Genomic DNA, 26,391 nt, shown 5'->3' with positions numbered 1-26,391 from the left:
AAACAGCAACTTGATTTCATAAAATATGTATTATTATCTAGCGTTAGTTTTTTTCAGGATAAAATGAAAAAAAGTGATACAGTTCATAACCAATTAACGTATCTCTTTACATATAGAGGTAAAAATAAATAAATTTAAAAATCAATAAATAAGTAAATAGAGTTAATGAGGGTGAAAAACTGTCTCCATTGAAATCAAGGGAGTCACTGCCTTCTTTAGAATCTGGACTTAATCCTAGTTACTTTTCAAATTTGAGGGAACAATTTAAAATTATAAATAGCAGCCAAAGTACATGTGTGTGAGAGAAGGAAGATATAAAAAACTGCCTGTAAAATAAACTTCTGGCAGTATTGAACTTTGCTGCCTTCAAGGCTAAATCTTACTTTAAGCAGGGGATACATTACTGCTCACATTAGATATCTAAATGGTCTGAGCTAGTCAGACAGGCTCCCTCTGAAGATCATGGAGTCCCTCTAGGCCCAGAGTCATCTTCTAAGATTGCCCAGATTTAGGCTGCCCAGATTTCAAACTATGCTACATGCCACGCACCCACCAAAACAACTTTCTCTCCACGGTTATTTGTATTTATATGACTATAATAACATTTAAGAGGTCATTTCAGATAGAAAAAAATGGCCCCAAAAATGTCTTCTCAAAGAGAAGAACAATTCGTACCAAGAAATATGAACTTATCTTCATGCTCACTTGATATTGGCAGCAACTACACAGCAGAGTCCTAATGCTACAGCTACATTCACAAGAGCCAGCAATCCAGGAATTTCCCCTGCCAGAAGATACTTTTTTTTTCCATCCTTAATTGATATGAGGGAGGAGCAGTTCAAAATCCAGCATTTTTCTTCAAAAGAAATATTTGTGCTTTACATTAGCCTGGACCAAGGACCTGCTCCTCCAGAGCACGACAGTCCCTTCCTCAGCACTATCCTCTGCTCTTCAGCAAAGAGACTATACGAGTCCAACTCCATATTTTCCTCCATATCAGCTCTTCAAGCCCAAGGGCATGGTTTTTGGAGTCTCAATGAAAGGCAGTGTTTGATCATACAATGACACATCCAAAGGCACCACTGATGGCGAGCTCCAGTGAAGGCAAGTGAAGTTGATGCTTCACTGGGCCACACATGCCCTAGTACTGGACATGGTCTCAGGAACCTCCCCAGTGGCATTTCTGCTCTGTTTTCTGTCGTTCTGTGATTGCATCTGAAAAGCACACATGCTTCAAGTTGGGCAAGAAATTGCCCAGCATACTAGTAAACAGACTAGAAGTATTGCAGTAGACCGCAGGCAACCATCTTCCTCTGAGATTTTACCATACTTATAATACTAACGGTGGGTTTGTTTTATACCTTTATTTCCTTGTGTGATTTTCAAGGTAATTCTTCTATGTTACTTCGATTTTATTCTGCTCAGAAGGCAGAACTCCTCAAAGCATGGAAGTATAAAATTTATATTACATTTTTGACAGTGTTTGCAGGGATATATAGCTAAAATTTGACAATATTCATACACTTGCACCCAACTGAATGATTTGTCAATTTTTTTTCTCTCTCTCTTTAAATAAAAAAAAATCAGAAAACATTTCCTATAGAGCTTTCCTTTATTCAAACATAAATATACGGATTGGATATAAAAGCATTTGAATGCTTCACTCTGCTAAAAATACAGAACAATGCAGTAATGCATAATATTTGAAAATAGGTTACTCATTTGCTACCTGAAGATTAAAATAAATAAAATGGATGCTGGCACTTAAATAGAAGTTCTGCAATTGCAGACTCTTTGCTTTAAGTCCCTTTCTCTACCAAAGAGTTTCTCGCGCTCTTACGAGAACTGTTCTTTAGAGGAGGGAGAAGGAAAACGCATAAGTTAATAGATTTATACCTACACAAATGTGAAGCTGACATTTGACTGTCATATCCATGTAAATTTTTCCCCAAAGTTGCCTGTCACAGATGGAATAGTTGTCTTGAGTCATAGTCACATGCAGCATAAGTAGAAGTCGCTACCTGTGAAGTTCCCGTGTCTGCAAAGTCAAAACCATGAATACTATCTGCGGTTGCTACAAAGACAATTCCAAAATTAACTTCTCACAAAATAAAGTCTATCTTATTCAAAACAGTACAAATAATCCATATCTAAACCATGTGAAAGTATATAGCAGTGGGAATACAGATTATCTGAACTTCACCCAGGAGAAAGGCAGCCTCGTTTCTTCCAGGTTTTGTACCAGGAATATCTAGTAAAGCACCTGAAATGACAAGTCCACTGTTCAGCTTCCTGGAAAAAAAAAAATGTTTTCAGAGATATGTTCTCTTCAACACAACTCCACCCATGATGTCATGGTCCTCATTTTTATCATATTTTTCAGCATACACTCTCAGAAAAAAAAGCCAGCTGATGTAGTGGAAAGTCCTGGGTTATCAGATCCCAGAATTCACATTAAACGTATCTTGGAGAGCCCTGAGTTAAGGCTTGCCGTTACAAGATCGTGAGAATTCACACATCTTAAAGAGCAAACGCCTAACTGCAGAGCTACTGTTTCATTTCTTCAGTGCAAGACTTCCCTCTGACAGACTGCTATGTCTGTAATGCTGATGCACTCTGGGCCAAATCCTGTGGCTCTGACTAAAACAAACACCCAGCAGATTTTAAGGACTTTGACTGCATGAGAAAAACATTCAAAGACTTTCACAGGAATAATGTCTAAATTTATCTGTCTTCAAGTGATGACAGAGAGTTGCGATTTACCTTAGGAATTTTTCTGTTTTTTTTTTTTTTTTTATTTAAAATTTATGTACTTACTGGCAACTCTTTGTCTGTGATACTTCTTTACCTCCATAACATCTGCATGAAGGAGGAAATTACTATTACCTCCTTTGTTGCTGGTGAAAAGCTATCTCCACTACACAGACAGAGCCCAACATATAGGAAGACTTAACACTGTGCTCATGATCACACATAAAATTTGTCATGAAGTAGGTAGCTAGATGAAGTCACGAAGTAGATGATAGCAGACCTTGCTAGATGCAGATACCACATCTACCTGAAGATGAACAGACATGGTGGTCATGGGTTTATGGTTGGACTTGATCTTGAAGGTCTTTCCAACCATAATGATTCTATGATTCTATGAACAAAGGCCAACTTAGATGTTACCTCCTCGAGGTATGCCAAGGATAAGACTGCTTTTTTTCTGTCCTCTAGAAGAGTTCTTCTTGAAGACGTGTGTTGGGCCTGCACAGGTTGTGACTTACGCTTGGCAAGAACAGACAGTAGCAGATCCAGAACGACAGATGGGCCATTCTGATGCCCACTCCCAACTCTGCCTCTGACAGCTCTTTCAAAATTTGCTACAAACTGAGAAATCAGAAAAAAAGTGGCTTTTGAATGTCAATGAGGCTTCAGAAGTGAAAAATACACAGACGGGGCTGAAAATTAGGCAAATGGCCAGTTTTGCCATAGGTAGTCTTCAAACACCAATGAAACCAAAACATTAATTTATTCCCATTGAAAATCTGGCCTCCCATGACCAATGTCATCAAAAATATTGACATTTTGCAAAGTTGTCCCAGTTTTTCAGAAGAGCTGCAGACTCCAATTACCATTGAATGGTTGCCATGTTTTATCCTAGCATTGGCTCCATTTCAGTGATGAGTGAAGTGACTCCTATAAAAATAGTTTGAAAAGCACTCAGGGATTCCTTCAGGATAAAAGCTGCAGTATAAATTTAAGTTATTCACCATATGGTGCAAATAGCCAAGAATGTTATGCCTCGTTGTCAGCAAAACTAAAATCTGCAAGAGGCATATGGATACTAGCTAGGAATGATACCATCAACTTGGGTAATAAGGCTGTAAATCTAAACCCATTTTAAAAGAACTTCATTCTGGGGTGGGGGAAGAAGAGGGATTAGTGTATACTTTACTTTTGGTGTGTACTTAATTAAGTGTGTACTTAATTTGTACTTGCCAGAGCCAAACACAGACAAAGCATTAAAGCAAAATATTACACTACACTCTCAAAGCTACAAGACTACATATGCTTTTAAAAAATACCTGTAATCCTTCAAGTGCTGGAGAAAGGAAAAGTACCGTACAAAACCGAGTATGTAACTTTAAAAACACAGTAGTCCCATGGGGCCAAGAACTATTTTTTTATCCTTCCCACCCTCCCAGGAGTCACAAAAATAGATAATTTACTAATTTTTAAATCCAATCTGCTAATCCATAGCTTTTATACCTTTAACTGTGAACTAAATCTATCCAAGACAGCAGTTTTGAAACATATTTGGCAGGATTTTTTTTTCTCTTTCTACCTGATCCATTGTTATATATTAAACTATATCACTTGCATTTTCCTTTAAATATAAGGTGAATATTCAAGCCTATGTATGCATCCTTCCACTACAGAATCAATAAGCAGCTACGCATGTAAATCCTTTTAATGGGATTCCCCTTGCTTAACTCTACCCAGTTGGAGCTGGATATCTAGGCTACACTAATTGCCTAGGCTTCTTTGAAATCTATATTGAAGTGGGGTAATTAATCTATGGATATGCCTCTCCTTCCATGTGCTGTAAAGATAGAAACAGCTTTCGGACAACCAAAGTTGGATGAGATGAATCTTGCCTTTAGTGACAAAAAATAATGAAGAAAGGGAATTTAAATTAAGACATAAGTGAGATCATGGAAAAAATCAGAAAATGGCAAACAGGGATTGGATCATCATAATTACCATTTTAAATCCACCTCAACTCAGGAGACAACTGGTTATTTTGTAGTGGTTTTAATCCAGGTCCCAGAGAACTAAATATTGTTCACACTTCGGTTAACAGCCACACATGGGTATTAATATTGGCAGTCCCCTCTGCCAATAGGAGAGACGAATGATTTCTAGGGGAACAGAGACCAAACTTGCAAACAGAGACATCTTGCAAATGATCTGCAAGGCCATGACTGAAGGTGCTGACACCATGTCCTGTTCTGTATTGCTTTTCCAGGCAAAAGGTATTGCTGCTCACCTTAGCCTGGGGTCACTCCAGAGTGCCCAATTCATGTGCAAATAAAAGCATGAAACCCAAGCAGAAACTTTATACATCATCCTGCAGGAGCCACAGATTAACCTAAAAGCTCACTAAAGCATTTTTCCAAAGATACCAGTTGAGAATGTGGCCAAGAGTTATAATCTAAAAAAAAAAAAAAAAAAAAAGAGATTATATTGACCCGTCGTGGAGGGTTTTAGAGTGGATTAGAAAACTGCCACTGAGAAATCTGCCAACTCTTTCATGCATTTTTTCACAATTGGTTTCTCAATTCCTGAAACCATGAAACATTTTTGACAAAGTTGAAAAAGAACCTTTTATTTTAGCGCAAAAGCAAGCTAACTAAAGATAGTTCATACACTGATAAATTGATAAAACCAACAGCAGCAAACCAAAAAATGATACTGTGGAGAAGTAGTTGCAGGAAAAGCTCTAATCCTATACCCAGTCAGCCACCAAGTTAATTGATGGGCACAGAGGACTGTCATAGCAGCAACAACAGCCAATGTCATGTTAATTATCACTGTTGTCGGCGACTGCACAAGGTGGATCAGTGGTTGGTCCAAACACAAATGCACCAGAAGCACAAGGCTTTCAGAAGAATAACTTTCATAAAGGAACAGTTGATATAAAATGCAGGTTTGTATTTTGTCTCAGATTAAAAACTGGTTAGCGAAGAGTAAGAGACTCTTTTTCAGCATTTAAGAAAGTTAATGCAGTGTGCCTCAGAAGCAGTATTCAGCGTATTTAATCACAGTGACAGTTATTCAGTGGCCCAAGTTGCTTTTTACCTGTATTACTTCTTCATATAGATTTCCATATATATCTGTCATAGCATTGTGCTTTCTACCTGGCTTGGTGAAACATTTCTTTCAGCTTGTCTTGAATAACTTAAAAGATACATAAGATATATATATACATATCATCTGCAATCCTACTGAGGCCTCACTTCCTGTTTTCCATCTCATTACTGAATGTATTAAACAATGCCAGATTTAGAATGTGAGACACAGAAACATACTGCAACAGATCTTAGATGGTTGGCAGGTTGAAGAGTGAATGTATATTAGTATTTTCTTCTATATTTTTATAATTTTATAATTTTATAATTTTTAATGGGTGACTGTCAGTTTTTTCCTTGCCTAAAAAGCTTCTTTTTTTTTTTAATAACCTGTTCTTCCAACTGCACTGTGCTTTCTAAAAAGTCATGTACCACATGAGTTCCAAATTTTCTTTAGGAAACTCATCGCCCTTTTCTCTTTCATATCACTGATCTTGGGGTGTATTTTTAACTATACCATTGTTTATTACTGTGACCAGCTAGGCGTTGTTTTTGCCCTACAGCAAGGTTTGGAGATGCTTTTCAGCATTGCTGTAGTGTTTGTTTTTAAAAATAGGTATAAAGATTGTCACTCTCAGGCTGTCTGCTTCACTGGAGTGCCCCCATTTTTCTTGTTAGCAGCTCAGCCATTTCATTCTTAAGGCCTTTCACAACCTCTGGATTAATACCATCAGGTCTGGGTTACTTGTTGATATTTAATTTATCAGTTTGTTCCAGCACCTCCTCTGTTGATCCTGGCAATAGAAGCAAAATGTTTTAAGGGCGCCTCTGGAGCAGATATCCAAGGAAAGTCACACACACACACACACATCCCTAAAAAATCCCCATTGCAGCAGCCAGAATTACACATTACAGACTGGTTTGTGGATGCAAGCCATATGAAACCTAAAGGGGAATTTGAATAACTCAGGTCTTTCTGCCATCCAATACATGGTATCATGTCAAACCTCTTTATAATTATCACAATCTGTAGCAGATTTTTTTTTTCCCCAACTGTGAGCATATTTGTGCTTTATTCCATTAAGGCGGCTGACAGTCGGCTCCCACCTGTGTGGCTGTGTGTGGGTGGGTGCTGTGTGTGCATGCACACACATGCAATTCCAGTTGCTGGCCCTGCACGCAATGCAACAGATCTGAAAGACAAATCTGACCCAGACTGTAGATTACATTATTATCGTCACATTCTGGGTATCGCTCCAAAAGTCCCTACCTCAGGCAGCATCCACACTAATTCAGCACCATGCCGTGCTTTGGAACAAACTCTGAAGTCTTTCAGTACCAGACCCAAAGCTCATAAAACATGGAGTTTAGCGTGGAGCCAAGCATTGCCTTACCCGTCGCTGCATGAGCAGGTCCCTGCTCTTGCTGACGGGGCTGCACTTCACCCCGGCAGAGGGGCAGCAGGTCTGGGCGCAAGCCAGGCCAAACGCAGGGATAAAGCCCAGACTACACAAAACTGTATTTTTGGCTCCCTTCCACCCTGCGTGTATTAAACCAAACACAGCAAAATAAAGGTGGAGGAGGATCAGATCTGCGCGGGAGCAAACAAGGAAAAATGCTCTCTCCGAAATCTGCCTAATAAATTTAATATGATTATTTTTTGGAGCCTCTCAATCATTTTAGCTTGGCATTAATATAAATCAAATAATCCCTTGATCCAGAGAAGGCACTGAGGAGACTCAGTCAAGGCTCCAGAAGGGATGTGCTCCTTAACTTGGAAAGTTGGCAGATGATTTAATTTTGTTAGCAAATTTGACAGTGTCATAGGAATTTTCCAAAATCAAAGAGCCCTTTCATAGGCTTCTCTACCCAATACTTAATCCAGTGTCTAAGAATAACATTCAGCCCTCATTAATTAATGATATCAGTCTGAATAATGTCAGATTGCCTCAGAGACCTTGCTGGGCTGGATGAATCACGCTCTGCTGGCTCCAGGGCTCTTGCTCTGACAAACTGCAGTGTGTGATGATGGGCTGCTTTGCCTTGAAAGCTTTCGGCCACCGAGTGCTGTCAGCCTTGGGCCTAACCCCGTTTAAAGTATGTGCTGAGCGCTTCGGGGCGCTGCGAGGTTAATGGGTGTCTGCGCGCAGATAACACGGAGCTGCTGCAGACCAGAAGCAGATGGACTGTGGCCAGGGCAGGGACGAGCACCGGGGCACGAGGAGCTGCTGAGTCCGAATCTGGGCACAACCACCTGCCTGGTGGGAGAGGCATATGCTATCCGATATGCTGGCTTCACAGCAGCCTTGTCCAGCTACCTTCTGGACATCAAGGTGGTGAACTTGGGCACTGGTTTGGTCTTTCAGTGGACACATCTGCATTTCTCTACACAGAGGATAATATTGCAAGATGAGAAGAGATGCACCATCAACCTCTAAAAATTTTACTGATGTCATAACTGAAAACTTCCAGACTGCTTCTGAAGTGGACTGTACTGAACACTGACATAAAATTGCTTTGTTTCGATTTGCAAGATAGCCACAAATCAAGTTTTCACATATACAGATCTTCTGGTTTCTGCAATGGTGGAAAGTGCAGTGACCTTTTCTTATCTACCACTCATGATTATGAATTTAGTAACATTTGAATAACACAATCATTTTATGTAAATGCTGCATTCCTAAGCCCTCATGAAAAATTTACAGGCAAGGCCAGTAACCACACTGTTTAACACATTCAAATAAATGTTTGTTCATAGATGCTCCCCCTTTCCCTACTCAGTGACCAGTGCTAGTCACTCATGCACAGTTTTTTTCCTATTGCTGCACTGTGATTTCCTTCAGAGGTCCTGATCCTGCCACGAGTGGGCCTGACACCACTGCACTGGGCTGAACTGAGATCTTTGAGCTCAGCACAAATGCACATGTGGCAAGGGTTGTGGGATCCTGGTCACAGAGGCGAAGTGTCAGAGAGACAAAGCTGCGACTTGTCTCTTTTGCTCAGTGTTTGTTTATACACTGCACACATTGTGCCCAGTAACATGAGGCCATCAGTTTCAAGTTACAAATACACTATAACTGCCGTAAGTAATTTATTTTTCTGCTGTGCTTGGGAAAGTAAATTTGGCATTTTTTTAATTTTATTTGATACTGATGTATTTTGAATGTCCCTCCAAATATATACATCTTTTATTATGAATAAGCCCAATTTTGATGTGATATTCAAAGCTCTGAAAGGATCCGACATTTCATGGTGGGGCCTTAAGAAAGACTCAATCAGACTTTGGGGACCCCGTCCTGAAGCAATTTTCAGTTCAGTAGGACTGGTTTGAGAACAATTTGAATGTGTTATTTTCCCTAAGGCATCATGCTTCTAAAACTGATTGACAAGTTTCACATAAGCACATTTGCGTTTGGAAGAGGCACCGGCGAATGAACAAGTAAGAAGCATTAAACCTAGAGTTAGTCATTTTAAAAATATATTCTGAAAAATTACGCTTGTGATTGCATCTGAAAAATCTGGTAACGTTAATTTCAGCACTGAAATATGATTTCTTTTAAAAGCCTTTTCCTCCATGGTCCTTGCCATAGGATCCTCCCCCAACATCTGGATAACAGAATCCGTGCTGACAGACTAACGCACATGTGGAGGAGTGTGTCTGCTACTTTGCTGCTTCTCAGGACAGACACATTGTCTCTCTTTCCCTCCCTGTGTCCCCTCCTTTTTCTTTTCCTTTTTCTGTTTTTTTTTTTCTTTTTTTTTTCCTTTTAATAAGGCTGCACATGTCCTCCAGCTCTCTGCTGTGAATGTGACCAGTGTGCAATATTGCATTGCCTCTACTCAGAACGTCTGGCTTAGGTGATACCAAGCAGTTACTGCCCAGGCTATGAATGTTTGCTAGGTTATTAGCCAGCACATCTGGCTCTCTCCCTAGGAGGGTGAGTTCTGCAGTGCCCCAGGAATTTCTTTCATACACCATTTTTATTAGCTTTTCGAAAGAGTACGGATTACCACTGCAAAGGAAGATTTGGGTCATTTGTGAGGATATTGGTTCCCTACCTGTTTATCATGTTTAAAAAGTGAGACTAACAGAAACTTAGAATTCTTGGAATTAATCCTTTTTATTATTATTCTTTTAGGACAATCTTATTGTTCTTTCACTTCACCATTCTGTTTATTCAAAAAAAATGATTTGCGATTTCTGATAAATAGACCTAAAATACATTTCAGAAAGCCACCAAGGTAACTTAGTTTAAAAACACAACTTGCAAAACATTAATTTCTAATCTTTGTCTTCCTGTCAGCCTCACTCTATCACCACTAGAAAGAAGACAAAAGTTGTTACAGGCTTAATCAAAAGAAATAAGTGCATGTGTGGCTCCAGAGAGCAAATTTATTTACTCTGCCCATACATGGAAATTATACGGGTATTACACAGGATGTGAATTTATAATGCAAGAGTTATATTACGATAATTTCCCATGTGGATATCCTTATTTCAGTAATGTAAGAATGTTCTTTTTATTTCTTTTTTTTTGGTGGCACTTCTGAAGCAGTTCAAGAGAACTACTGTAAAAATTGCTTGCTTTCTTGCTGAAAAAAGTGTCCACATGGGGGAGGTACAGAGGTAGCTCTCCAGCACTTGTATTGCCTACTGAAGTTCAGTACTCCTGGCCAAAGCTCTTCTAAAGCAAAGATGGGAAAAGGGAGCTTAAATATCTACCTTCCCACCTACCTACTTCAAACTCCTCCTTTCCAGGAGGAACTTTCCTTTAAGAGTTAGTTACCTGAAACTGTTGCTGAAGCTTTAAAATACTGAAAAGATTCTCCATGTAGAACTAAGGAAGTACAGAAAACAAACAAAGAAGCAACATCAACAACAAACAGCTCACTGGAATTGCTAAAATTGCTAAAATTGCTAAAATTTGTTTTGGATGCACTTGAGGCCAAATTTTGGGAAGCTGTCGGCACTCACCAGCTTCCATTGTTCCGAATGGGAATTGCTTGGCATTCACAGGATTTGAAGGGCTGGTACTTCATGTAGGTGTTTAAATGGGAGCTCTGCTCTCTACTAACCTCTTGCAATTTCCTTTGGCTAGACTGGCGATCCAAAAATATCATATTGTAAAGACAAACTGGTAAGCACTCACAGAAAGCACTTTTTCTAAATTGTAGGCATAAATAGCACACACTCCTCCACCCCAGAAAGAGAAACAACATTCTGAGATTTCCCCAACCAAGGGGCAAAAAAGTTCACAAATGTCAATAAATTCATGCAATGAAAACAAAACCAAAAATCCCTTATTATGGAAGTGGAAACAGTGGAAGTTTTCAAGAATGTCACAATCCAATTCCAGATATCTGTCAAGCAAACAAGAAGTTAAATGCATCAGATGAATTCTGATTTCTCTTGATTGTTATCAAAATAAATGGGATGTCAAGTCAAAACTCTAAGCCATAAATTACAAAATCAAATAACTTAAAGCCAGTGGAATATAAAGATCTTCTCACCTCCTCGGGTCTGAATGTTCTCAAAAGTCCACCTTGGCAGCAATAGGCTTGGCATTATTCAGTCAGCTCCAGTCTTAAAATTAACTATAATTTACTTGGTCCACTAAAGTTCATAGAAATCCTTATAGGCTTTTTTGTTGTGCTTTGTTCTGCCTATAAATTGCATTGTCTTCTTAAGGCTTCCTGTCCTGCACACAGAGGCACTAGCACAGAGATTCAACTGAGATTGTTTTTCCCCCTCTTCTGCTGCTTTTATTTAAAAAAAAAAAAAAAAGAGAGAGAGAGAGAGAGAAATGGTAGAAGTTCCTTACAGGAGTTGGAAGAGGACATCTGCAGGCAATTTAACATGAGGGTTTGTTTCTGTGTCAGCTGGCAACCCCTGGATAACTCTGTCATGTAACTTATATGCTAAAACATGATGTAGGACAACCAGTGAGATGGGTAAATATGGCAGCACATCAGTTTTATTTGATTAAGATTTATACTTTTTCAAAGGGAGCAGCCTTGCCATAAACTATGAAAACAAATATAATCCTGCGGCTAAAGGAACATCCCATCCTGCGTCACCCCAACAGAACTGATCTTCCTCAAACCCACCTTCCACTCCAGTGCATCAAACTCTCTCCTTATAATGCACAGTGAAACAAGGTTTTTTCCAGATAAGGAGGGAAATTGCTCCACGGGGAACAGTCCCTATTAGCAATCTTTTGGAATCAGTAAGATTCAAGCTTGTTTTTCTTTAGGGACTGCAGCAGCTGAATGTGGATGGGCTCATGCGAGAGAGAGGCCGACACTTAAATTTTTGCCCTGGTTCACTACTATTGCTGGTTTTGAAAGGACATTCAGACACATAGATTGGTATCTAAAGAGAGCTCTGGAGATAGAGCTGCTTACAAAGTCCCCCCACTCCATGTGTTTAATTTCCTCCCAGTTAGACAAACCTGGTCAAGTGAGGAATGCTCATTCATTCTGGTTCCACTTCTGTTCTTGCAGCAGATCTTATGTATTCTGACATTTATAGCTATGCATTTAAACTGAAGTACTGATTAGATGCAATTGTTAAAATTACCCTCCTCCCCCTTCCTCTTTGTGTGTATGCTTTGGTTTGAATTATTAGCAATTTAAAAATCAATCTTGGAGTTATTTGTTTAATAATATAATTGCTTCTGTTGCCTAAATTTGTTTATTTTGTGCTTTATTGGCATGTAATAACTGAAAGTATATTTTCCTCTGTCTGAGTTAATGATGTCTGTTGCGATGGCTCATGCTCCGTTAGCTGACTGGCTGCAGTTCTGGGACAATTCAGAAGGAGCTTCAGAAGGAAAGATTTTTTGAAGCTGTAACTAGGGAGTAGGCGGCTTCCCTTAGTTTCTCTAATTGAATGAATTTGAACTCTCATTTGGCCTCCACGTTCAGCTTTAAACAATATTTTGTTCATTCTGAGGTCATTTTGAGGGCTTCTTAGTCTAAACTTTGGGGCAGGGAAGCTCTGCTGTCCTCGATCCAGGACATCCATGCCAACTGGGTCTCAGCCATGCAGCATGCTGCACTCTGCAGCCCTTGTCCCCCAGTTTTCTCTAGAGCAGGGATATGAGATATGGAGACACTGGCTTTGGTTTGGGCACAGCTGTTCCTGCCTGGCTTGTCATCTACTCAATCTATCCCCTGCTTTCCAATGCACTAGAATATAAAATGCCATGTTGAAAACAATTTACTACTTTGGGGCTGGCATGTTTGGAAAGGAGATGGGTATTCCCCTAGCTCTGTGTTTGTCTTGAGGATATGCCACATAAGGTGGGTTTCAGCTCATCTAATAGTGAGTTACATAAAAGCCCCCCCCCCCCGCCTAGTTTAATCCATCACTCCAGAGTCCCTCTGCAAACAGTGGAAGGACACAGGCACTCCAAGGGTCAATTCACTTCTCTAAAAAGGGGCCCTCAAAACTGCTTAAACGAAATACCGACCAGAAGTAGCTCAAGTGAGGTGAGTTCTCCCACCTGAATCTCTTTTTCTTCCTCTGTGGGCATGAAGCAAAAGGTGCAAGTTGCAATGTCAGGCCCTGTTTCAGAACCGTAAACATAAAAAGGGCTACACATTTGGGGATCAAACACATACACTCCTATTCCCAGCTATTCCCCTAGGGGTGGTGGCAACACATTTAGGTGTATTTTCAGATTTCTGATGTTCTTAGATTACTATTGATTTCAGCCAACATACATATATATGCTTTATAAGTGTGACACCTTCTACAGAAGTCTACACATTGTTCAGCCTGAAGACTGACTATGCTGGACACAGGAATTCTCACGTTTGCAGAATTCCTAGCACGTTATTCACAGCTGTTACCTCTGCCAGATTTTTGGGTTCCTGGAAAATCTCTATATATGACCAAGGCAGTATGGACAAATAATTATGTAAGCTCATCCTGGAAGGCTCTCAGCACACCACAGATTTATCTCCCTCATTTTGAAGACTATTTTGCTGAATTTGAAATAGCAGGTTAAACAGTCCTACCTCACTTTTACTACTATGCAAGGAGGTGATAATGACTACCAGTAAGTTTATCTTTGATCCAAGGTAATCAGAGACAATATGCAATATATGATGCACATGCCAAACACTCCTTTCCAGCCTCACAGAAGAAAAATTGATCCCTTCCATGTCATATACACACACAGAAAGAAAAAAAAGAAAAGAAAATAGAAAGCTTACAGGATCTTTTCTGATTTTTCTGATCAGGATATGGAGTTGAAGGAAGCAGGTGTGGAGACTCTTGGGTACAGAGCTCACTGGAAAGACAGACATGGGTATTTAGAGGGGCAGCAGTGGTCCTCTTGATCTTTTCTGTTTTTTTTTTTTTTTTTTTTTTTCCTCAGACAGAAAGGAAAAGATTCACTTTTGGTGAATAAATGAAATTACACCAAGAAAACACTTCACACAAAGAATTAATTTATCTTTGTACTGAAACACATCTGGCAGCACCCAAGTAGTGGCTACTGGTATGAGCCATCGGAAAAATATCTTTTTGCAATGAGAATTTGGCTTGGCTTGGGAAAGAATGCTAGAAGTCTGAAAATTTCCTACAGAACAACAATCAAAGTCTTATGGCAAATAATTCAATATCAAGTTGGTGGAGGTATCTAATCAACCAGCCATAATTTTTATGAGGTAATGTCTGTATTAATGAGCTAAAGAGGGGGATTATACAGCACAGCAAAGAAAGAGCTGATATTACACTTTTAAGTCAACTTTGTGACATGAGCAGGACTGGTGAAATAATCTAAAAGGGGCTTGAAGAGATTAGAAAAGGGGTAGAAAATAATGAAACAAGATTTCAGATTTAAGGATGATGGTTGTCAACACGATTCTAGAATATGAGATCCAAAAGAAGAAGAAAAGATAGAAAAAGATTTTTTTTTTTTTTTGAGCAGCATATGCAGAGGAAACACATCACCAGGCTTGGAAGCAGCTCTTCCTGCTGGGAAGAGAGCACTCCAAGAACTGCTAGAGCAACAGCCCTTGAAACATGGCTTTCATTTCTGGGAAGCGTTACCAGAAGGATGACGGCGTGATGATTCGTGACCACTAAATACTTAGGGTCAGGACCGGCTGCAGTTGCAACTGCAATGGGGGAAGACTGCCTCTCCCTCGTCTGCTCACCCAGACACAGCAAGCAGAACTAACGTGGACAGGCTGTGGGATGCATCGCATCCCCCCTGAGCGCTTAGAGGAGGCTACGTTTGCCCCCGCTTTGATAAGGTCAGGAGGAGTGAAAGCAGTGCGAAATGGAAGGCTGCTGGATGTGTACGGGCCAGATACCCAGAGGCTGAGTGAAAAAGGGGAGTAGGGTTGCTGTACACGAGGAAATCCTTGAGGAAGATGATGATTTGTGTGGAATAACTTTTCAAGATTAAAAAGTAAAGGTCCCATTTCTTGGGACCTTTATGGCCAGATCAAGGAAAAACACAAATCCAATGTGCATTAAATAGCCATTTCAGTCTCCCTGGGATTTGTGTGAGGATTGTGAGGACAAGAGGCTCCCATAAGCACTTGCTAAGGAAGGAAGAGACTCTCATTGCAGCCATTTGTGCCCATGGGCTGCCCCAAGCACTGTCCCAGTGAGGCTCCCCAAGTGCCCCTTCTTCTCTGGTATTTCACTGTGGCCATGTGTGAGCAGCAGTGTCTTTGAGTTACCAAATGCAGCTGAACATGTTGCTGGGTGCCCTTCCTTGTGATGGTCATGTGTGGAAGGAGGAGAAACCTGCACGGAAAGTGGGCTTGGGAGAGCTCCAGGCAGCAAAGCAAGCTTGTGGTTTGGGAACCCTCAGTCCCACTCTAGGGTCGGGAGCTGAAGGAGAAGGGAAGGAATCTTTCCAAGAATATTTTTCTCCTTTCAAGTCTAACTCTTTTCGTCCCTGTCCCAGTTACTCTTGTATGTCCTTCCCCACTTCTCCTGCTTGCATTTCCACCCCACTCTCAGCTTGCCACCACAGCCCCAGCTTCCATGGCCTTCTGCTCTATGTTTTCCACCCACCAGCAGTAAAAATGTCCAAACTTTTAACTGTTTGGCAGACCGCAAAGTGACATTTGCACACATCTGATTCCATACAATAAAGGGTTAGTGTAAAGCATACATATCGGCCTGGGCATTAAAAATGCATTTGGTACTCTTTAGTTTGCTCATTCCTGCTTATGAAAAAGATAATTTTTGTTTAAAAATTGCCCCACTTAAGGACTTATCCATGCCATTAGTCCCCAGAACAATAGAGATTAAAGTCTCTAGACCATCCCCTATCAAAATAACATGCTTTTCTTTGAACATGTCATTAACACTGTTTTCCATCTGGCTGTTGGCAGCAATCTTGGATTTGCTCTGAAATGCTGAAAGTTCATCAATTATAGTACACAGAAGCCATTATCTCTCTTTTCCTTTAGTGAGGAGGTATTTGCTCAGGCACCAAGAAGGAGGTAGAGTTCAAGAAGGGAAAAAGAAAAATTTACTCATGCAAACTCTATGTCGATCATTTGGTTCCAGGGCAGATTTCGAAACTTTTGAGAAGTAAAAAACAGCTTCTGCAAGTAAGGAAAATCTAGTGTTCAAATACAGTAGTGATTCTGTCATTGTAATGTAACTGATATATTTTTACAGGAAAAAAATAAATAGATTTTAACCCTGGCAGTCAGGAGGCCAGGTAAAAGAACAAAATGGTGGAGAGAGTGTCATGCACAATTGTGCTCAAATTGGTTCCTTCATTTTATGGGAAACCAGAGTAATCCGTTGCTCTTGTTCAAGCAAGGTTTAACAACTGTGACCCAGCTAGCACAGCTAGAAAGAAGCACTGTGAAATGGAAACAGCGTTGTTACCCTATCAGTAAAAAAGCATGGAAAAAAGCTTCTAAAGTTTTGCCAGAATAATGAATGAAGTACACAGTGAAGGGCAAGCAAAGGGAATGGGGCTTACAGCTACCCAGCAACTGCAGCTTCAGTGGCTGCTGCTATGCATGCTTTTCCACGTCTGTCACTGAGGGACGTTTGTAACCCACAAGACGAGGGCATGCATGCAGCGGTTATCGTGCAGCAGCTGCCAGGCAGCAAGTTCACAGCCTCGATAACCTGCAATAGCTTGTTCACCTCTGTGCCCTTGGGCTGAATGTGCTTGCAGAGAGGTAGAGGCCATTACAGGCAAGATGTCTGTTGGATCATCATTCCTTTATACTTTTAGGACTCTTTGGTCAACAACTATAAGGAGCCCTTTATCCATATTTTTTGGAGGAGAGAGGAGTGTGTTATTAAATTGACTCCAGGGGTGACCTACTGTGGTACAGTAGTATTACATACTCCATATGGATTGCCTGCTCGACTATGTTGCAATGTGTCAGACATTAGCTTACTTCACACGTGACTTTGGGCAAATCTTTTTGCATCTTTGGCTGAGATATCCATGCTCTCACTCTTAGTGAGCTGCTGAAATCTCCTCTTATAAGTAACAAAAGAATTACATTAGCAATGCAAAGCATCCACAAAAACCAGGCTTCTAACCTAGTCAAGACTCCAAGGATAGGTGGGAGGAAAAGCAAGGCCTTTATAAGCTGGTAAAATAGGGATAATAGCAATTCCTCCCTCCCTTCTTGTCCCCCATTCCTTTGTAGGTAGAGACAGTTTTGTGGCTACAAAACTTCCAGCATAATAAAGTCCTGGATTCTATTTAGAGTCTCTGCAATTCCAGGAAAAACAACAGATTGTATCAGACCCAGAATATGCCCTTTGATGAATAATACCAGAGAAAAATAAATCAGATTTAACCAAAAAACAACAAAGTAGATAGACACAGCAGCGTATCTACACTGTCACAACTTGAAACCCAAGACATTCCTTGGCCAGTAAGGGGGCTCAGGTATCAATACTTCCTTTAGCCAATAGGGACACTGTGCAAGGATATGTGCATATGACTCCTAATTCACAGCCCAGGTACTTAAGCGCTAAACTCTAGAGTAATTTTCAGAAATGGCTATGAAGTATTTTTTATTATTACTATTCCTTCAGAGAAAACAGATTTTCCTTCACTGTAGTAAAATACGCTGTTTTCAGATTTGGTAATTTAAATTACTTAGGTTAAGGGGGAACAACCTCCTAATTACATTCACAAAACAAATAGTCTGTTCAGATGGTCATCAGCTCAATTAGGCTCGAGGTGTCTGATGCCCTTTGAGAAATTTTATTTTAAAAATGTCCTCCTTAATTAACCTATCTATAGGTCCTATAGGACATAAAGTGTCTTATTTTTTTTCAACTTGTAAAAGATAAAAGCAGTCTATACAACCTACAAACTCCTCTGGTCAGCTATTGCCATTCACCTGCATCTTCAGTTATCCCATTTCTCAAGACTACCACCGAGGTATGGAAAAGCTGGATCATTTAAATACACTTAGATCAAGTTTTCTGCTGGCATAAATCACCCATGCTTTAGTAAACTATACTTATTCACTCTGGGGTAAAATCCGTCCTGATGAATGCAGTCATTTCATTACCTATATAGCAGTACCTTGGCCTCTTCCTCACCAAGTGAGCACCAAAGGAACAGCAGTAACTCATTTTTTCCTGAAATTGGTTCTCTAAATCCTCCCATAGTGATGACACAAACTAACTAAAGCCAGATAAACATCTGATCTTTACAAATGAGGCTGCTGAAAGCTGAATTTAACACTTTAAAAAGTAAAGGTTAATCTTTACTAGTTATGGAATGAAGCTGCCCAACCAAAAAGTGGACACACTTTAATATTTTCAAAAGATTCCCAGAACTTGACAGGGTCTGGGCAGTCTGAAATGAGACACGAGAGCTGTGAGATTGGTTACAGTTTCTTGTGGTGCCGGGAAAGGCTGTTTTCAAAATTGCGCACATGAAAACTCACAGAATACAAATGTAAGCACCCTTACTGCAAAAACATGTCTATGAATATTCATATTAGCCACATTTTTTTTGTCTTCTGTATTCATTTTCTGCACTTGTTCAGGCTGTCAAATCTTAATAATTCAAACATTCCTAGAAAGTGATCTTCAAAGTCACAGCTCTAAATGTGCATACATGAGGCCGGGTCCACTTATTCAGGGAAATAAAAGAGACAATATCATGTGACTTACCTGATGAAATGCAGTTGGACAAAAACATATCAAGGATGATTATAATGAGCCCAATGTGTTCTTCTACATCGGCACAGCAAATCACCACAGACAGAAAAGCCTGTGACACTAGATAGTCTGTCCTATTGCCTACACATGACTCTCTTACGGCTTATTTTTAAGAATGTAGTTAAGTCTACTTTTAAAGCCTAAATGAGCAGAGTATCCACGACAACTTTCAAAAGAATGTGTTTATGCCTAAGTAAATTTCTTAATTACATTAATGGAAATTGGAAGGATTTTATGTTTATTTGGCTAATTCTACTGTCCCAAGCATAGCAAGAAAATAGTTAATGTATTTGCCCCTCTCACTCCCATTTTTAATGTAATACTAACTTCTGCATGTTGTACTGCAGGGGTAAAAAAGACTTCCAAAGGAGTCTTTGAACACTGAGACAGAGATTTTTATGCAGCTCTTCTATGCTAACAGAAAGACACAAGAGCATTGCACATACACAAGGATGCTCCTGAAAATGCTGTTGATGTCCAACTTTCTTAGGACTGATTCAAAGCCAGTTCATGAAACTCCTGACAGCTGTTCCAGGGATGCCAGACTGTGGTCGCCTGTTGTCTAAGTCATAAGTGAGAGATGACTGACTCTGACTGGCAGCTTCTCAGAACTGCTCCCTGTTAAACTTGCTGAAAAAGATGCGCACTTATGCAGCTTGCCATCTCCAATTATAACTCTCAAACTCTCATAGTAAAAAAAAAAAAAAAAAAAAAAAAACTCCTTCATATGCTGTTTTTGGCAGAAAGCATGAAACCAAGTTCTTCTTCATACTGCTTTTTAGGTCTGTGGACACTAAGAAAGCGTGAAGAGGGATCAAATTCCCTTAAAATTTTGGAATTGTTGCTATTTTAATTCTAAGTGACTAAATACACTGAAGGTAAATTGATTATTTTTTTTCTTTTTGGGTGAGGGTGTTATACTTATTCCATAAAAACAACTGAGAACCATAAGACTGCGAAAAGTGTTGGGTTTTGGAAAATCTGAAGGGAGGGAAGGGAGGAGCTCTTACACCACTGCTTGTCACTCTAGTATGTAAACATAATCCAAAAATACTGTACACAGTTATATAGAGAAGTTCTTTCATTCAGTACTTTTTTACAGGAGAAGCGACTTATTTAAAATAATATTGCAAATAATATTTAATTTGTATTCAATTAAAAATAAATTGAAAAATGAAGCTTTTCTGTAGACTGACTGGTAGATTATCAAGAGACAACCTGAAATTATCATTTCCAAAGCAGCCAAGAAGCTCTTTCCAAACAAACTCCTTCGATGATTTAATAGTGAGGCAGAAATATTGTATCCCCCACACTGGTCAGTTTGTGAGGATCACACACTGCTCTACATATAATGCAATAACTAAAGGGTATTGTTCTTCATGATGCATCATCACCTTCTCCTGGTAAGTCTAACATGTTTCTATCCCTCAGTGATAGAAGGATAACAAAGATAAACAACTTTAATAATGAAGCTGAAAATATGGTACAACACCTTCTGAAATGCACCTGAACAATGCTATTTTTAAGATCTTATCAGGTAAATGTCTGTATTCCTATGATTTACATAAAATCAAGTCCTGATTTTTGTTTTGCCTTTTTTTTTTTTTTTGCATTAAGCTCATTTTCCTTCTACTGAAGTAAATTCAGTGTTTGCTCCTAACTTTCAAGGAGCAGAACTGAGAATATCTGAATTCAGCATGTTTCAGGGAGACATATTTATTAAGTATGCTAAATATTGAAGCACAGCCAAACGTTTCCTAATCTAAAAAGGGTTATCCTCAAAATATCCATGTATTTTAAACACATCAGAACAGGTGTCAACCACAAAGACTGAACGACTGACTCAAACAATAACATATAAATATCGAGGATTAAAAGAGCCAGTGCTGTACAGCAGCAAAATTTATAGACATAAAACAACCCTGCAATATGCATACACACTCTTTAATTTTATCACTCTCAAAACATCTGAAGACTCACAGTAAACAGGAAACTAACCTTGATGTGAGCTGCTGGATCTGGGACAGTCTGAATCATGTCCTTTAACAGGCCAACGTGTTTACCAGAAGCTCAGACCCCAAGGCAGCTGCATAACCAAAGAAACAAAAGTCAGATGTTTATATTTTTAAAGTCTATTTTCAATAGAAATCTCTTATCTTTTTATAGACATAAAATCATCTTTCCTTCCCCAGACATCCTCAAGAAGCAGCACAGCTGAAGCTCTAAGACATTTTTGTTTCCATGGAGTATATTTCATCCTGTTGGCCCTGAATTTCCCATGGAAATTTCGTAGCGGTCTGTAAAGGATGATTTTCTGGAAATAAGAACTACAGGTGGTGATCTGAACTTCATGGACTCATTATCCATCAGAGACATCAGCGTTTTCCACAGTCCCTTCTTCCCAGTTTAGAAATATACAGCAGGATTGGGACAGATTTGGAACTGATATAGATAAGAATTGTTTCACTGAAGTTGTGCCCATTCACAATAGCTACAAATCTGACCCAGCCACTCAGTCAGGAGCACTTCAGAGCACAGATCCTCTGGGATCCCTTATCAAGGTCAGTAAAATTCAGAGGGGTGGAGGGTAGGGGTGTGCAGGTGTCTGCATGTGCAGGGAGAGGCCATTAAAATAATCTAAATAACTATATGTATATATTCTTAAACTAATATAAAGATACAAAGTACTTCCCAGGGACTAGAACATCAGCTGTGTGCTAGTAAGTTGGGATCGATAGTCAGAAAACTAGAAAGCATATGGAAAAATGTGGGAGTGTGAATGTCATTTAAAGTAATCTGTTTTTTTTTCCATTCTCCCTGAAAGTCTGGAAATTCCCATTTCTCACGCAAGAGGTTTCTTTTGTCCATGACCTTGAACTTCTTTCATCTTTTAAAGTGGCAAGGCACTATCAGAAAAATACTTCTTTTCCTCAGCATTGCTTTTTCTCTTTCACTATCTATTCTCACATCTACACAAACTTGCAGATCAAGTTGCAGATAGCTTTTATCTGTTTACTTAGGCAAAATGTTGATAGACAGACTGACACTGAGTTGCAGTTTGCCCTAGAAGTACTCCTCATGATGTAAGAAAGCCTTTTATAAACTATGGTACCACATGGTGCAATTAAAGATATCACAGTTTAGATCTTAGTACATTTCCCCCCTACTACTTAAAGGACAGAGCTTTATTCCCATTCAGATCAATGAAAACTAAGTACTTAATTCTATGATCTATTAGAGAAATTCCATCACAAGTCAAATTCCCATTTAAATTGACCTTTTATACACTTTCCTCAGCTATCTGTGGATGATCAAATAAGACACTGATGTCACGGTTTTAAGTAAAGATTTTTCTTTCCACAAAACTTAAATATCCTCAAAGGCAATAGATCCTTGTTTTGGTAAAAGTAAACTTTCAACAGCGACATCATTCAGATTTAAGTCATACAGAAGCATTAACAGCACCGAAGTGCCTTTCAGTTCCCCCTTCTCCCTTCCCTAGCAAATCCACGCCTGCAGTACTATTCATTGGATTTATAGCATTCATACTTTAAGCTCTAAAAATATCATACGCAGAAACTGGAAACTACTAAATTTCAATTAAACGAAGCAGAGAAATACTTTCAACCTGGTGTTGGATCATGTTTTCACAGCTTTCATACTCCCATCACAGTGTTACCGTAATGGGAACTCAGCCTCAGGAATAAACAAACACAAAACCTGTCAAGGAAAGAAGGGACTTCCGCTCCGTCTGAGTTATTCCTACGACTCCACAGTGGACTCTCTTTTCTTAGCATGCAAGTATTCAGTGGGTCTCTCCTCCCTACCTGTATATTTTAGTAGCCTAATCAAAGACCATGCAAGACCACAAACTTGCACAGACAGCAGCTGGGCTGGAAATGCCTGACAACAGTGTAAGGCTTTCTGGCTCTTCTTAACTCTCACCACCCAGGGTGTTCATTTGAGAAAAGCAGGATTTTGTGCATAGGATGCCCATGTTAAGCTAAGAGGTGAAGACTCCAATCGATAAATGCCCTGCATCATTTTTGGGTGGAAAATAGACTTTCCCTTCAGAGAATATGTTTGCTTCAAGCTATTGGAAGGGCCTGGCTTTTAGGAAAAGTTGTTTGAACTATGCCAAGCTCATTATATCACATCTTTTGCCTAAGAAGGATTCGTTATAAAAGAGAAAATGATAGAGAACATTTGCAAGCCAGTTGCCAACTATATAGCACATGGTATGGGAATCAAAGACAAGCAAATGGTATCCAATATGAGCTGGAAAGATGCATGTGCAACTGTTCTGGCCATTTGACATTTTCCTGGTACTGCTGGGTAGTAGTGATCCTAAAAGGGGGAATTCTACTTTAAACTCCATTTTTGGCACTGTATTCTTGTTTCTCACCTGGATATCCATTTATAGCTATCCTAAAGTGAGACATGTCCTATGCTGCAAAAGATACAACTTTGCATTTTTACTTTCTCAAATCATTGCTTAAAAAAGCTGTGATAGTATTCCTTGCTTTTTTCAAACATAAATGTAATTCTAATTACTTCAGCTCCACCTTTACTGGCTGGAATTGGAAGCTTCCAGACATCTGGCAGTAACTTTCTGAACCAGATGGTATTTATTGCCAGAATCTTCCCTACCCCCACCCCAAATTTCATACTGGCCATGTTTGTGCTTGACAGTCTGTCACAGGCCTTGCACGTGGCTGTAGATTTTACACTGCATCCCTTGGCTAGCATGTCTCTAATTTAAGAGTCACTAACTGGCACTGAAGCCTGGTTTAGGTAGACATCTCTTTTCAGGAAACCGAAACAAGGAAATTGTAAGGCAATCTAAAAGTTAAGCACTTGCCTAAGCACTTTCCTGAATTAAGGTTTAACCCTGGAAAGATATAATAATGTCTACATGACTCCAAGGTCCTTTTACAATTTCTGGAATCCTATGTCAACAACAGCTTTCATTACTTCTGGTTTCAAGGTACAAGCCTCTTTAGCATCCCACCTTACACTGCGTCACAGAGCAGAGAAAGGGCAACTGTTCTTTCGGCAGCCCCCGAGGCCAGACCCTCCAGTTCCTCCTGGTACGTGGTCAGATGTGAGTCCATGATGATCATACAACAGGAACCTTTCCCACTATGTGAATGTGCTACCTTACTGGGTCATGCAACCAGTTTGGCCATGAGTGTCCAGTCACCAGACCAGGAGTAGCTACAGAGCTGCCCTGGGCATCTATGCGGCCAGGGAAAGTTATATGATGGAGGCTCCTCAGGCCGCTGCATGAGAGAGGGAAGCAATATTGTTTTAAGGGAGCAAGAGTGCACACACACTTTCGTCCCATAACCAAAGTACATCTGCTGTATGACAAGAACTGCTATTTTGGTCATGTATGGAACATAATACGTACTGAGGTTGTCCCAAGTAGCTCAGGACAGAGGACACTGGAGAGCAGGCTAGAGGCTGCCAGGCGAGTACCCCAGAGTCACAACGCTGTGCCCATGTCACCAAGGAAAGAGAGTAGGCCTCAGCTATGGACAGCATTAAATATCCAGGAGACAATGTAGCCCATGGTACTGGTTTCCATTCTCCTGATACACACAAGGCATCACACATGAGTAATATTAATAATGAATAATAGTAAAATCACTTAAGAAATAAACACAAGAGATATGAGGCACAAATTGCACTCTGATGTTCAGGACAAATGAAAAAAAAATAAAAATAAAATCACTTCACTGTATGATATCAGTCATACCTAGATGTGCTTGTGTGATTGCTGTACTCCAAGCGGGAGGAGAAGATACACTATAGAATCTATTGTCTTTCCATGCATGTGTGCATGCAACCAGTATTTTTGGAGTTATGTAAATACATCAAAGGGTCCTAGAGTTATATACAGCTCTGGAGTTCACCAGATGTGATTACATTGTTTTTTCTTTTTATAGTTATATCAAAAGGATTAGACTTTTTAATGTAGACGTATATGGCTAAAAAAATGAGAGGCTGAACGTGTCCTCTGTATTGGGGGCAGCATGCCCCTCTCTCTCACACATTTTTGAACCCAAGTTACCCCATCTCCTGCCATGCACTTCCCTATTTGCAGATGGGAACCCAGATTCATTTTCCATAATTTGGCATGCTGCACTCACCTAAATAAAAGCAGGTTCTTCACAATGTGGCCTACACCCTGCATAAAAGTTCTGTGAGAGAGAGCATGACCTGGCAGTCAGCAAAACTGACAGAAAAAGACTCTGGGCTAAACTCCAGACCAAGCTACACCCACTCAGAGCAGAGTTTGGCTGAAGCAAATAAAGAAACAAGGTCCACAATGCTCTTCTACGAGGGATTAGTGTGGCCCAAAATACTTATCTGCCTAACGTATAACATTCAAAATACAGCTGGAGTGTGTGTACAATAACGGATAATAAAAGACTGCTTAATCAATGAAAAACAACATGCCAGAATTCCTGGGCCAGATTCTTGGCTCGGTGAATGCAAAGACGCTATTAAACGGTTACCCAAGCCCCGGCTGCATGGGAGAGAGAAGTGCCAAATCTCTGCTTGGATGACAGCTGCTGTCTCGAAAGGGCCCTTTATCACTGCATCTAAAGAGAGAAACGATAAGATCTTGCACTTTATAAGTACATGAACAGGAGACTGTATGAAAAGCTTAGAAGACTCTATGAAAAGCTTTGAATGGCACCAAGCTCTGGAAATTCACACACGCACACACACAGTATGATGAATAATACAGAGTGGCATTGCACAGAATTTGTATCAGCATGACTTGGGGATGTTTACTATTACTCACAGGAGGTGAATCCATGAACAGTTATGCAGACTATCCCGGGTAAGTGCCAGTAAGATGTTCAGATCCCCTCACACCATCATACAGGCTGTACTTGTCACATATTTTATAAGATCTGATGTTTTTCAGCTGTTGGAGAATTTCTGAGATGCAGAACTCTATTCATTTCTGTGTAGTTTTTTGAGGTCTGCTCACAAAACCTGCTTCCGGGGATCAGGGCCCTACCTAGGAGTAGGTGAGATAGATAGTGTGTAAAAATAAGGAGGATTGTGATATCCAAAAGGTAGAAGGACTGTAAGCTTGGTTTTCATGTTGTACTACTGCTGTAACTTAAGGCTATCTGGCTTTGGTAGCTGAATTCCCTACACATGGTTTTTAGCCTTCTGTGATTTGCAGACACCAAAAATGTTCCAGATAAGGTGGGAGCCCTTGCATAGCAAAATTTAAGCCAAGTTTAGACTTGCTACACTTCAGAAGTAATCCGCAGATCCACAGAGCTCCAAAGACCAGTGCAATCGCTCTGCTAAAGCAGCTGCCACTTT

General features: G+C 39.9%; 1 protein-coding gene across 2 annotated transcripts in view; it reads right to left on the bottom strand.

Annotated features, from left to right (window-relative positions):
• Positions 1-26,391, bottom strand: part of ERG (ETS transcription factor ERG) — a 137,649-nt gene that overhangs the window by 78,878 nt on the left and 32,380 nt on the right. For both annotated transcript variants that reach the window (XM_088539345.1, XM_088539347.1), the window contains exon 2: positions 21,034-21,121. In XM_088539345.1, the coding sequence (XP_088395471.1) occupies positions 21,034-21,072 (39 nt within the window). In that variant the 5' untranslated portion in view covers positions 21,073-21,121. The remainder of the gene's footprint in view (positions 1-21,033; positions 21,122-26,391) is intronic.

The sequence above is a fragment of the Tinamus guttatus genome, unplaced genomic scaffold (assembly GCF_059628265.1).
Source record: "Tinamus guttatus ecotype Peru unplaced genomic scaffold, ASM5962826v1 Tinamus_guttatus_pri_ptg001602l, whole genome shotgun sequence".
In the NCBI taxonomy this organism is placed as follows: Eukaryota; Metazoa; Chordata; class Aves; order Tinamiformes; family Tinamidae; genus Tinamus; species Tinamus guttatus.
Note: the sequence above shows the minus strand (reverse complement) of the source record. Positions and strands in the feature narration are given on the sequence as shown.